Source organism: Lineus longissimus, chromosome 1 (assembly GCF_910592395.1).
Source record: "Lineus longissimus chromosome 1, tnLinLong1.2, whole genome shotgun sequence".
Classification (NCBI taxonomy): Eukaryota; Metazoa; Nemertea; class Pilidiophora; order Heteronemertea; family Lineidae; genus Lineus; species Lineus longissimus.
In genome coordinates this window covers 22963450-22977207 of record NC_088308.1, presented here as the reverse complement: position 1 = coordinate 22977207, position 13758 = coordinate 22963450, and the positions used below count along the sequence as shown (strand labels likewise).

General features: G+C 42.3%; 4 protein-coding genes across 4 annotated transcripts; all 4 read left to right on the top strand.

The window, feature by feature from the left end:
- The first annotated feature begins 4165 nt into the window (after positions 1–4165).
- On the top strand, positions 4166–5347 carry LOC135487261 (beta-1,3-galactosyltransferase 5-like). Its single transcript, XM_064770835.1, has one exon. It carries the CDS (start codon positions 4166–4168, stop codon positions 5195–5197), a length of 1032 nt encoding a protein of 343 aa, XP_064626905.1. The 3' UTR covers positions 5198–5347.
- Positions 5348–6417: 1070 nt separating this feature from the next.
- Positions 6418–7287, top strand: LOC135487183 (beta-1,3-galactosyltransferase 5-like). Its single transcript, XM_064770707.1, has one exon. It carries the CDS (start codon positions 6418–6420, stop codon positions 7285–7287), a length of 870 nt encoding a protein of 289 aa, XP_064626777.1.
- Positions 7288–9469: 2182 nt separating this feature from the next.
- On the top strand, positions 9470–10597 carry LOC135487131 (beta-1,3-galactosyltransferase 5-like). Its single transcript, XM_064770578.1, has one exon. It carries the CDS (start codon positions 9470–9472, stop codon positions 10595–10597), a length of 1128 nt encoding a protein of 375 aa, XP_064626648.1.
- Positions 10598–11642: 1045 nt separating this feature from the next.
- On the top strand, positions 11643–12451 carry LOC135487068 (ankyrin repeat domain-containing protein 34A-like). The gene is made up of 2 exons (XM_064770443.1): positions 11643–12364; positions 12424–12451. The coding sequence occupies exons 1-2, from the start codon at positions 11643–11645 to the stop codon at positions 12449–12451; spliced, it is 750 nt and encodes a 249-aa protein (XP_064626513.1).
- Positions 12452–13758: the final 1307 nt, after the last annotated feature.

Here is a 13758-nt window from a genome sequence, read left to right as displayed (position 1 = left end):
AACCATTATACTTAACGTAGAATTGATAACATGATGCCGCGTACAATTGTCAGTATTTAAGGACGTATTATCGGTATACGGTACTCATGCCAGCTTCATGACGACGGCAAGACCATCGACGACCACCCGCACAACGGACGATAGGCAGGTTTTGCACTGGACAAGACTTTTGGAAAAGCAATGTGTACGAACGACGACGTATGAATGCATTTTAGTATCAGGCATCTGTTTGGAACATTTTCCCCGATACCTCCCGTTACAACTGTGTAGAAAAGACGAGCACTGCCTGGACAAGCTTGTTTCCTGTTCCTCGGCAATTGTCGGCGCTCACCCTCAGAAAAAAATTATATACATGTACAATAATAATAATAACAATAGGTTTTTGAGCACCCCAACCCACTCCATTTTCCCCTTATGGTAAGTACCACAGGTACTGATATGCAACCGAAAGGTTAATATCAATACCGCCGCTATACCATGGCTACCGTCACTGAACTTACATGTAACAGGATGAAAGACTTTTTACAGAGAAGGACACACATTTCTCTTCGACCGTATCTTTTCATGCGGTTCCCAGTGGGAGCGTTCAAAGCTCCTTGGCATAGCAGTTTTTTCTCAAAATGGTAAAAAAAATGGTTCAGATAACGTGTTTGGCTAAGATAAACAGTCTGACGAGTTTCCCCAGGCGATGCTCTCTCGTCTTGGGAAGTGAATACTCCATGTTGGACACGGCAGCAGTGTTGGATATACACCTCCTCCCGACACTCCAACTTTAGAATTCATGAACCAATGATAAAGTTCACGTCCATGTAATAACGTGGATGATCTGCTTCAGCCTTGTGCGCGCTGGCTCAGAGGGAATGTTTGTCATAATATATCTTTATGTAAGAGGTAAACAGCAGGTCATCATTCTATATCACCAAATGGCCATCACTGAAGCCCGTATAGGCTTTGGGTTACATAAATTCTGTAACATCCGGCAGGCAGACGGCGCATGATGAAGAGACAATTTCGTGGGATGTTCTCGTGGCACTTGCCGGTCTGTGACATGGAACCTACATGTACATATACATGTATATCTATGATCTGGAGATAACATTGATAATGACATAAATTTCCTCGATTATGTTCCGTATTGCGACATTCTAACTTGCGACATTGATATAAGGGAGACGCACCAAACGTTTTGGATTTGCCGATTATTTTTCGAATTTTTACAGGCAAGAATTGAGACGAAGTGAGCATTTTACTCCTGCAAACCGATTGACGCGTATTTGTTTCATTTCGATCTGGAAATCAGATTCCGAGAACAATCCAAAATACATGTAACTAAATTCACTTGTTCAGACGATACGTTGGTATTGGCTGATGGATCGTCTACAAGAGCGTCGAGTCTTCGTACAACCTCCAGATCGGTATTGTAATGCTATGATGATAACCTTTACTCCAGGCCTTTTCTTTTTAAATCGACCACAATGAACATGTGGGAGTCGGGTCAATTTTATTTCTCGTATTTTCGAAAAAAATGAGAATGTTGAGCCATCTTTCAGGGCGGAATCTAACCAAACGATGCTGTGCGTGTAGAGGAAAAGCATGAACGGAATTTCGCATGCCGATCTATCGGTGTTGTGCGTCGGTATACCTTCTTCTTGTGAAGGCTGAGACTTCCGCCAATTAATCGGCGTGGAATTTCGACGTTAACTTAATATTTGTCACTAAGGTTTTAGTGTTACCTCTACTGTTGTTGATATCAGACTATAAACCCAAACCTTTGTAAATCTTATCATAGAGAAAGTTTTGACCAGTCAAACCGGTGTTAGGGGATGAGAACATTTGGCATGAAGAACCACTCACGCAAGTTGATCGTTTATGCTTATCTACTTTTGATGCCGTATAGGTTGGCCAAGATGATTACTGCCTTTTCATGAATATTTTTGTAATTTTCACCAATATTTCGCAGCTTGCTACATGGTACAGCTTCATCTTACGTAACTGTATGACTATGTGATGTGTTAACGAGCGTAGTGTGTGTAGCAGTACTAAAACACTGGTATTTATTGCAAAAAAGACCGGGCGTCAAGTATATGTTTGAAAGTAACGGCCATTATACTGGTACCAACTTCTTTCCTTTGTGAAAAGTAGTCCCGAATTATTTAGTCAAGAGTTTTGGGAACATTTCACGTTACAACGTTGCACTTCAAAGAAAGGCCCGATTACAAGAGTGAGACAAAAGACAAAACATTGCTACTAATCATTTTGTCATTATAAATATACCAATGATGCGATCAGCGTCCTGATGATACATAGTTCCTCTACCGGCCAACCACGCCCTTGTGGAATAAGGCCTTTACTGTTATTGCTGGTTAGTCAGTGATTGCAACTCTTTTGACTTCTAAACAGTTTTCCGAAATAATTGAATAGCTACCAACGTATAGGGGCTTTGCTGCTTCTACAACACACTGATGCAAGCTGCACTCTAGAAATAAATGTTATCCATGATGGGAGTTTCAAGTACCATAGGGATACCTTAAAGTTTTCTAAAAAATGTTTTTTTACAGAACTCCAAGAGATGTTTGGTTCTGTAAGAAAGCTAAAAAGACTGGCATGTACATGTACATGTAGAATGCCCGTAAAAAGTCCTGGGAAATATTTCTTTTATAAGAGGTTATTGTTCCTTAAACGAGCACAAGGTATAGTAGAATTTACGTCAGTGTAGTTTTCACTCATAGTATATCATGTTAAATTTCTTGTACTTAGTTTTGTAATTTCTTATGCCATGCTATAATCCCTCGTGTACATAAAGTAAGAGTCACATTAATATATAGATACAGACTCGTTCTTTATTTAACATGTTTTTGGAATATTATCATATTTTTATCTGGCCACCAAAACATATATTGGGAATAAACGGTACATATACGCCGATAGAGGATCGTGTTCTAGAGAATTTAAGTAGCAGCAAACTGGGTAATTTGTCACGCTTCCTTTTCGTGACTGTGTGTTTGATATCGAAAATAGCCCCATAGAATGCCGCTGGCTAGATTTTGAGGTGAGAACACTTCGACAGTGATATTGGTCAAAGATCCTGGGTATAACGGGGCGAAAATTTACCTTGTAGAAAAAATTTCAGGAACCAACATCCTCATTTTACTGCCTGTATGAGACCGAATTGTGTATCGATGTCAATAACATCTCTGTTGAATATGATGGAGGAATAAACACATTGTGATTTGCGATGAAAACGTTTGTCAGTTTGTTGGTTTTTTTCAACAAAAGGGGCTATCATCATCAACGAATTACATGTATACACTACTGTGTATATGGACGCTATTTAGTCAGTTTTGGTGCTGTTTCACACAGGCCTTCCCGTGCCCTTTCGTATAGCATTTATGGAACTTTGCGCCTGCATGCTTGATGAATTACATACTAAATACCATTATCATGGGTCAATGGAAGCCAACATTGATGTAACATTTTGGCCCCTTTGTATACAAGTAAAGACCATGACCGGTACGTGGTGACAAGATAATAGTAGTTATATGTGCGCAACAGGCAAAAACATATCATCTTGGTGAATCCAAAGAGGTCAATGATCAGGCCTATGACTTGCTTGCAAATCATAGGCCTCATCAGGACTGATTTTTTATCGAATATACCATTTAGGGACCAAGGGTATTGTGGGAGGTTTCCTATACATGTGCAGTAGTTGGTTGTACACGACTTGTATTGGACTTCCAAACCCATCACAGAAGTTTTTCTCGGGTCGGTAAAAACGATTTGACCTTCACATCAGGCAGAAAACTTTCACATCTGACGGTAAGAATAACTTTATTCGACTTATTAATCAGGAACAGACGCCATGTAGTTTCACCGGGTAGTCTCAGGCGGGGTCTCGTGTGGCATGTTTCTGTGAGGTCTGCAATGCCACTCTCAAAAAATATTGTTTGTTCATGTTCTTATGACGGTGCCTTCTTAAAGCTTCACTTCTAATGAAAATATGCCATGAAAAATCTCTGCACCCAGACGTGTGAAGAACATTGTATCCTTTGATATTTCAGGATTTTTGAGAGATCGGTCGGTAGGAAGGGAAATAGACACCACCCAAACCCAGACGTCTTCCTTCAGAAACATGGCACGCGCTCGTCTAGTTTTAGTGACAGTTGTCATGCTACAGTTATCCTTGTTTCTGTTGTATACTCTCTCAAAGAAGACCCAGAAGAACAGTGGCATATACCAGGATGTAACCGATGAGTTCATGCGTCTTGGACTGGGAGAAAAGGGAGGATCGGAGTTGCTCCGTTACGCCAAAGCATCTGCTACTCTTAAAGCTCCCGTGATGGCATCGGGTTTGGAGCTAAATACGGACACAATAAAGTCCGCTATGCCTTGCGGAGGCTCCTCTACTTTCCTCTTGGTGTTAGTCGCGAGTCCCCCAAAGAATCATCACATAAGAAGCGTCGTCCGCTTAAGCTGGGGCGCTGTCAAATCACACAAAGGTTACACGATCAAGGTGCTTTTCTACATGGGGAAGCCACGGAATTCTAGTCAACAAAGAGAGCTTATGTCTGAAAGTATTTCCCATAACGATATTTTCCAAAGTGAAGTCGCTGATGATCGTTTAACTTTGAAGACATTAGCAGCATTTCAGTGGGCAGGTTCGGAGTGTGCTGTAGCGCGTTTCGTTTTGAAAGTTGATGATGACGTGTTTGTGAACGTGAGGAACGCTGTAGACTACTTGAAATATTTGACACCTGAGGATGAGTCTACGTTGTATCAGGGTTATGGCGTGAGTAAAAGTCCCGCCTTCAGGAACGAGGGTGGAAAGTGGTATATAAGCTATGAGGCCTACAAAAACGACACGTATCCACCCTACATTTTGGGATTCGCATCACTTTTCTCAATGAAAGTTGTTAATGATTTACATGCCGCTTCATTTAAGGTTCAAGGGCACTTTCAATTGAATAGAGACTTCCCTTTCGATGACGTTTTCATTGGCATATGTGCCAAATACCTTGGAATTAACCCTACGTTTCAGTATACCAGATTCTACCATGATCCTAGCTCATTTGAGGAAAACCTCAAGAAAGACGAATGTCAGTTTGTACAATCGATAGCCGCGTATGGTGTGGACCGTAAAATGTTTTATTACTATTTGGAAGCTGGTGAGAAAATTCGAAGCGCAAATAGGTGTGTTTGACCGACCAAGATCGATTGCCAATTGAATCCAGTGGACTCATATTCTTTGTCAGCTACATGCATAAACGGTACAAAAAAAACTCCAGAGTGACGTAGCTGCTTCCGCTTTTCTCTTATGACATTAAACATGTGGGTGGAAAGCGGAAAGTGCCGGGAAAGTTTGACATCGTGAATCTCACATAGCCTGCTCTTTCGAAATGACAGTGTGTTTATGTCGACCATGTTTTCCCTCAGAACCTATATGTACCGGAGCTAAAAATGAACCTCATCATTCCGTGGAATACAGCAATGATTAAAATGATTAGTTATGTCCTTTCCTTTACCACAATGCCCTTTTATTTGTGGAATATTTGAATTGGGAATAAAGACCCTTTAGATCCAAAGGATCCGTGGCTAAAGCAAATTAGGGCCACACAATGTAATTTGTCGGTATGTGGCCGAATGAGTTCAAGGCCTCCCCGCGTGCCCAGTCGTATACGGAACGTTGCGCCTGCTTTTTTGTTCAAGATGACAAACTATTATAGTCTTTATACCATTGACGACCGTGACAAGAGTAGGGATTGTCAAACAGGTACAATCATGATTTTTTTAGTAAGCATATAGACAAAATTCACCATTGATAGCACATTTACCGGACTAACTAACATCAGACAAGTTTCTCTAAGGACGTTGAGAACACCCTTCCTTGACCCTCTTACCAGAAAGAAAAACTCAATCTGACGGTATAGTAGGAACAACTTTTATTTCTTCACAGATTTAACAGGCAGAGCAGGGGCGTAACTAACTTTGGCAAAATATGGGTATCTAAAGCATGTACCTTTGTTGACCTTCGAAATGGAAAGATGGATTACAAGGAACGCATGGGCCAAATAAGCCAACGTAATTGACCTTAGCCTAATACCATTACACAGGCACTCGCTAACGAAATGGTCAATATATATGTATACTCTCATATGTTTACATCAGCTCATCAAATTCTTTTTCAGGTTTCAAGATTCTTAAAAGAGCGAGCTAGACACAAGCCAGACCAAGAAGTCTTCATTCAGAATCATGACAAGGGCTCGCCTAGTTTTTTTGGGTGTTATCCTGTTGTCTGCGTTTCTGTTGTTGAACCTTTCAAAGAGGACCAAGGATTACAGTCGGAGATCCAAGAATGTAACTGAAACGGTTATACGTCTGAGAAGTGAAGGAGGGCCAAAGGGTGAAGAAGCAACAGCCCCAATGGACACATATGCGGAGTGGACTGTGAAGCCTGTTTCTCCTTGTCCCGAGTCTACGTCCGCTTTTCTGCTGATATTGGTGGGGAGTCCGGTCACGAATCACTACAGGAGACACCTCGTGAGGTCGACTTGGGGTAACATCACATCTCACAAAGGATATTCCATAAAGGTGATATTCTACATGGGTAAAGCACTTAACTACAATAAACAGCGCGAATTGCTGTCTGAGAGTAAGACACACAATGATATTGTCCAAAGCGAAATCGATGACGGGTATTATAATTTAACGTTGAAAAACCTTAATGGATTCAAGTGGGCTATGAAGGAATGCCCTGTTGCTCGGTTTGTCTTGAAGGTAGATGATGACGTGTTCGTTTACCCAAAGAATACTGTGGATCACTTGGACACTCTAAAGGTTTCACATGAGGTAAAACTTTATCAAGGTTACCGCATGAGCGCCAACCCTGCCTACAGGAACAAGGGTAACAAGTGGTACATTAGCCACGAGGCATACAAGAATGCAACCTATCCACCATACAATTTAGGATTTGCCGTGCTCTTTTCTATGAAGGTTGTGAAGGAGATTCATGATGCATCCTTTAAAGCCCCTGGATACTTCCAGGTGAAAAGAAACTTTCCTTTCGAGGATGTTTTCATTGGTATGTGTGCTAAGTATCTTGGCATTGTCCCGGAAGCTGTATATGACAGATTTTTCAGGAATCCACCTTCATTTTCCGATGCAGTATCAGCGAACCAGTGCAAGTATCTCACCGCAATAGCTGCCCACGCACTTAACCCCGATTGGTTTTGCTATTATTCAAAAGCAAGCGAAATAGTCCGAGAGTCAAACTTATGCGCGAAACAAACGTAAAGCTACATACTGACATGTATCAGTGACTTAAAAATACTGAATTAGACTACTTTCTACATGTACCTACTTCCGAAGAACCTCCTTCCTACGTTATTTTCCATCTTGTTCAATGTTAATGTATCAGTCAAACAAGGATCGCCAAACGGCGAAGTAGCCAAGCCCCCTCGAAATTCCCCGATTTGACGATGTTACAACTTCATGCCCAGGGCCCAGTTGTTCAAAAGCACAAAAGTCACGTTATCCCTAACGGTTACGTTAAGTATCCTTAAGGACGTTATCTCTTTAAGTTAAACTCATTAAGATGTTCACGTTAAGACTTAACGTCCCCGTTAAAGCTAACGTTATTTTGAACAACTCAGCCCTGGAGAAACCATGACGTGCCTATACATGTAGAAAATGGGGTTCCTTGCTTGACTGGTTATTGCAATTGCTTTTATTTGTGATAATAAATTAGTTGGTTTAGAAGCCGCAATTCAAACACGAATGCTTATGCTCTTCTTTCGAGCAGTGTCCCAACACTCGCATGATACAACCATGTTCGCAGATTTGGTGCAAATGACCATTATACTTAACGTAGAATTGAAAACATGATGCCGCGTATACAATTGTCAGTATTTAAGGACGTATTATCGGTATACGGTACTCATGCCAGCTTCATGACGACGCGGGCAAGACCATCGACGACCACCGCAACGGACGATAGGCAGGTTTCGCACTGGACAAGAAAAGCAATGTGTACGAACGACGACGTATAAATGCATTTTAGTGTCAGGCATCTGTTTGGAACATTCCCCCCCCCCCCCGATACCTCCCGTTACAACTTTGTAGAAAAGACGAGCGCCGCCTCGACAAGCTTGTATTCTGTTCCACGGCAATTGTCGGCGCTCACTCTAGGAAAAAATAATATACATGTACAATATTACTACAATAGGTTTTTGAGCACCCCAACCCACCCCATTTCCCCCTTATGGTAAGTACCACAGGTACCGATATGCGCCGAAAGGTTAATATCAATACCGCCGCTATACCATGGCTACCGTCATTGAATTTACATGTACATGTAACAGGATGAAAGACTTTTTACAGAGAAGGACACACATTTCTCTTCGACCGTATGGCCTTATATGCGGTTCCCAGTGGGAGCGTTCAAAGCTCCTTGGTATAGCATTTTCTCAAAATGGTAAAAAAATGGTTTAGATAACGTGTTTGGCTAATATAAATAGTCTAACGAGTTTCCCCAGGCGATGCTCTCTCGTCTTGGGAAGTGAATACTCCATGTTGGACACGGCAGCAGTGTTGGATATACACCTTCTCCCGACACTTCCACTTTAGAATTCATGAGCCAATGATAAAGTTCACGTCCATGTAATAACGTGGATGATCTGCTTCAGCCTTGTGCGCGCTAACTCAGAGGATATGTTTGTCATAATATACCTTTATGTAAGAGGTAAACAGCAGGTCATCATTCTATATCACCAAAAGGCCATCACTGAAGCCCGTATAGGCTTTGGGTTACATAACTTCTGTAACACCCGGCAGGCAGACGGCGCATGATGAAGAGACAATTTCGCGAGATGTGCGCGTGGCACTTGTCCGCTCTGTGACATGGAACCTACATGTACATATACATGTATATCTATGATCTGGAGATAACATTGATAATGACATAAATTTCCTCGATTATGTTCCGTATTGCTACGTTCTAACTTGCGACATTGATATAAGGGAGACGCACCAAACGTTTTGGATTTGCCGATTATTTTTCGAATTTTTGCAGGCAAGAATCGAGACGAAGTGAGCATGCTCTTGCAAACCGATTGACGCGTATTTGTTTCATTTCGATCTGGAAATCAGATTCCGAGAACAGTTCAAAATACATGTAACTAAATTCACTTGTTCAGACGATACGTTGGTATTGGCTGATGGATCGTCTAGAAGGGCATCGAGAGAAGTAGGGAATGGTCGAAAGAAACGAAGGACATTAATCGACCGAAACCACGAAAAAGTGGTAGAAGCGCAGAACACGAAATCAACGAGTGATACTTTGATGTGTCGAGAGTGGCATTCAAAACCCAAAACAAATCACAAATTGATTACTTCACCATCAGCATCATCTCGAGTATCCTGATCCATTTCTATCTTTGGGTCGTGACTTAAGGAAATAACTAGGAGTAACCTAACTATGGCATATATCATTCAGCTCATCGGTGTTCTTGCATTGCTTGTGGCATTTTCCATTCTTTACACTAGTTTGGTTATTAGGACATCGACGAGGAAGCCTCTGTACTCCGATGTAACAGCGGACTTCTTTAAATCACTGAAGGCAGGTAAATTGGCCGATACGCTTCTTCAAAAGTTACCGCAGGTACCAAATTTAAAGGTGGAGCCACAAGTACCGATTTTAAAGGTTGCCTCTGCAAAGCTGCCTGTCACAGAACCTTCACGAACTGGTTATGAGGAGATTGTCAAGCCGGTTGCGCCTTGTCCCGAATCTACGTCAGCTTTCCTGCTGATTTTGGTTGGAAGTGCGGTCAACAATCAACATAGGAGACATGTCGTACGGTCGACTTGGGGCAACATCACATCTTACAGGGGCTTTTCCATAAAAGTGATATTCTACATGGGCAAGGCACTTAACGCCACTCGACAGGAAGAATTACTGTTGGAAAGTAAAACACACAATGATATTGTCCAAAGCGAAATCGATGACGGGTATTATAATTTGACGTTAAAAAACCTTAATGGATTCAAGTGGGCTATGAAGGAATGCCCTGTTGCTCGGTTTGTCTTGAAGGTAGATGATGACGTGTTCGTTTACCCAAAGAACACTGTGGATTATCTGAACACTCTAAAGGTTTCAGATGAGGTAAAACTTTATCGAGGTTACGGCATGAACGCCAACCCTGCCTACAGGAACAAGGGTAACAAGTGGTACATTAGCCACGAGGCATACAAGAATGCAACCTATCCACCGTACAATTTAGGATTTGCCGTGCTCTTTTCAATGAAGGTTGTGAAGGAGATTCATGATGCATCCTTTAAAGCCCCTGGATACTTCCAGGTGAAAAGAAACTTTCCTTTCGAGGATGTTTTCATTGGTATGTGTGCTAAGTATCTTGGTATTGTCCCTAAATTTGTCTACGATAGATTCTTCAGGGATCCAGCTCCATTTTATAATGCCGTGAAAGGTGATCAGTGCAGGTATCTTACCGCAATAGCTGCCCATGCAGTGGATCTTGATCTGTTTTATTACTACATGAAAGCAAGTGAAAACGTCCGACACTCAAGCAAATGCCTGCAACCAACGTAAAGCTTGTGTACTTTTGACTCAACAAGGTGTTATAGATGTATCACTAATGTGTCTTCAATATAAACTTTCGTGGTTAAAGACATTTCCTTGAACATTTCCTTTAAAATGTATTAACATGTCTGACTATACATGTACGTCTGTATAGTCAAGTCTCCTCTTCGACTACGACCTATCATGTAACACAAGCACTGGCCCTGATATTTTTTTACTAATGGCGTTGGCACCGACAGATTTGGTGGTATGGTTCCAGGGCTGCGGTCATACACTGCTGATATCAGCGATTAGTGGCTTGACGTAAAACCATACACGAAGATGGAGACGATATGTTTTAATGTCGAGCGAAATTTCCAGCGGTTCTGTTTTGCCTATCAGGTTGTTGGACAGCCGAATTGGAATCTGTGTATAAACACTCATATATTGTGCGCCCAATTTAATATATTCTAGAATGTCTCAATTAACGTTTGTAGAGAACTTTCAAAAACTTCTCAATTTCTGTCAATTCCGTCATCAGTCAGATCACAGCTGTAGGCCTAATCAGACTGACGTCATCAATGCCGTGACGCAATGATTGGCACTTTTCAATCCACGCGCATGTAAAAACCCGTTTGTCGCACACTTCTTGGAAAGTTTATAACGCACTGACCAAATTGTGATCTCTAACCAAAGACAGTGCGATCAATTTTCTTTATGTCCAATTGGAGAACAATAGACTAATTTGTAGTTTGTCATTTTCATTGCGTCAGACATGAAAATTCCTTCGAACAAAGCTTTAAACCCAAATTGACCATCGACATCGACGAACAGTGATCTCATTTGCTGACAAACTTTCCAGAATGCGACGGGGAAATTTGATTTCTTGAAAGACGTGGTCTCGAGTTGTTTGTAAAAGTATGTGACATTTTGCTCGACAATTGTCTATTCGTATAAAGGCCGGGGAATATCTATTGTCTTCTGTCGCTTAAATTCCTTCGGACTGAAAGGAGTCTCAGAGAACCTCTTCTACCACGATATCTTTTCTGGAGATTCAAATTTCGCGAATTTTGCCATGTCTAATTTGGCTCTGATTAAAGCAGTTGCTGCCGCCCGTCCTCGGCAGGTGAGACTGCTTCTGGAAGCTGGGATCAATACGGAGAACATTGACGACTGCGGACAGACCGCGCTGATTCGGGCAGTTTTCGTCGCGAATGACCGCAGCAGGGAGAAGATCGTGCGGGCGCTGCTGCGCTACGGGGCAAAAGTGAGCCGAGTGGACATTGTCGGGCGGAATGCTCTGTCTTGGGGATGTTTGTACGGTAGAGAGAAGGAGGTCGGACACATGCTGCAGTTCGCGGATCTCGATTTAGATTTTAATGCCGTGGATATGAACAATCAGACTGCGCTTTTTCACGCGGCGACGTCTGGCAGCGCGGCTACGGTGAAACTAATGGTGGATGCACTGAACAGGTACGGACTGAATGTGGATGTTCCTAACAGCAATGGTGTTACACCGCTTATGCATGCTGCGCAGCTTGGTAATGACGTGTGTGCCAGTATCCTCATATTCCAAGGAAAGGCAAAGATTGGGCTCACCATGAACTATCCAGAGGACTTGATAAACGCCGAGCGCTGGGCGACAAAAATTCAACGCGAAAAAGAGAAACATGTGATCTCGCAATTCCCTCCGATAATACCCCAGTCTTCTCTGAATAAGATAAAATATTACGAAAGTAAAGCTGCTCACATGAGGGCGTTGAGTCCGTTCGATTCGGATGACGAGACCACTTCAACGTACGGGTCGGAGTATTCTTACTACACTGATACCTCAATTGAGAGTTTAAACTTCGAAGGCTCGCCACGAAACGTCCCGCCTACTAGAATGGCGGTATTGAGCGCGGAGTCGAGCTTCGAGGAGGACCAGCCAGAGATGCAAAGAACCAACACGATCACACCAGAGAAACGCATACAACCCAAGAAGAAAGTGGATTTCAAACCAAATAAAGACTTAGACAAGATTTATAAGTATTACACGGAGGAGCTGACTGGATCGTACCGGAATCCGGCCAAGGTGCTGGAACCACAACCAATGCTTGAGCTCTCTGATGCATCGATTCTGAAGTCTCTCGACAGGAGTAAGGGCAAGAAAGAAACGAACACAGGTGAGTTAAGGCTCTTCCCTATAGTTTTAATGAGACGAGGAAAGCCATTGACTTTGATCTAGTGAGAGCGAATCAGAGATAGAATACCTTAAGGACCAATGATGACGTGGGACATATCGCATAGTTTTGATGAGACTACATAGACAGCTTTTTTATGGGCTAATTTGATTACAAACATCAAATTTCAGGTAAACACCAGAAATCACTCGGTCGTCGTGGACAAAGAGGAAGAAGAGGGTCGCTGTCTGGCGATTCGGGCCAGTGCACGCCACAACGAGCGGAGAGGAAGGTTGGCGCCACCCTACCTGCACTTGGCAAGATCGATAGGAAGGCAAACTCCCCTGTGGAAAAGAGACCTTTTGTTAACTACTCGGATCTTTAAGAATTAAATTTTCTTATGTCTGCCGGTTTTGGTATCTTGGAAGTGTTACGTGTCCATTGTTTTGGGAACGCTAGATAATCGGACATGTTCTACTTGCACTCTGGTTTTTTCCTCCAATCCCAATTATTAGGTTCTTGGTCATTGTAAAGAAAGAATCTCATTTATCGAGACTATAAACAATGTCCGTATGTAATGTAAATAAGAAGTTGTTATTTTAAAAAAACTGCAAGCAGATATTTACGCTTTTCTTTTCCTTTTGCTGATAAATTATTGGGTCAATTACTAGTAGTTTGTACACGTATTATGGAAAATCATGTTTGGGTAACTTGGCGTCTCGGTGCCGTGGTTTCCTGCCCGTTGATCGCGCCTGCTGGCATTGCCTTCTTGTATATCCGTTGACGTCACGAAGAACGGCGACAAAAACAACGACGTCCGGTGAAGATGCCAAGATCATTGCACACTGACCCAGAGTGTATCACGCCTTTAATAACACTGATACCGTACAGACTGTGCTTTGACATTGTGCCTCGGCAAAGGTAACCAACAATAGCGATCCCGGTAGCTGGAGTGAACGAGCATTTATTGCCAAATGAGTAACAAGAGAGGGACATGTATGGAGAAGTAGGGACAAGCACAAAAAATAC

What these genes read in the sequence shown, in the direction of transcription:
- LOC135487183 (XM_064770707.1), top strand. Translation starts at nt 6,418, where the DNA reads ATGGACACATATGCGGAGTGGACTGTGAAGCCTGTTTCTCCTTGTCCC.
- LOC135487068 (XM_064770443.1), top strand. Translation starts at nt 11,643, where the DNA reads ATGTCTAATTTGGCTCTGATTAAAGCAGTTGCTGCCGCCCGTCCTCGG. An exon ending in GATGACGAGACCACTTCAAC is followed by an intron (nt 12,365 to 12,423) that starts GTACGGGTCGGA and finishes TAAACTTCGAAG; the next exon opens with GCTCGCCACGAAACGTCCCG.
- LOC135487261 (XM_064770835.1), top strand. Translation starts at nt 4,166, where the DNA reads ATGCTACAGTTATCCTTGTTTCTGTTGTATACTCTCTCAAAGAAGACC.
- LOC135487131 (XM_064770578.1), top strand. Translation starts at nt 9,470, where the DNA reads ATGGCATATATCATTCAGCTCATCGGTGTTCTTGCATTGCTTGTGGCA.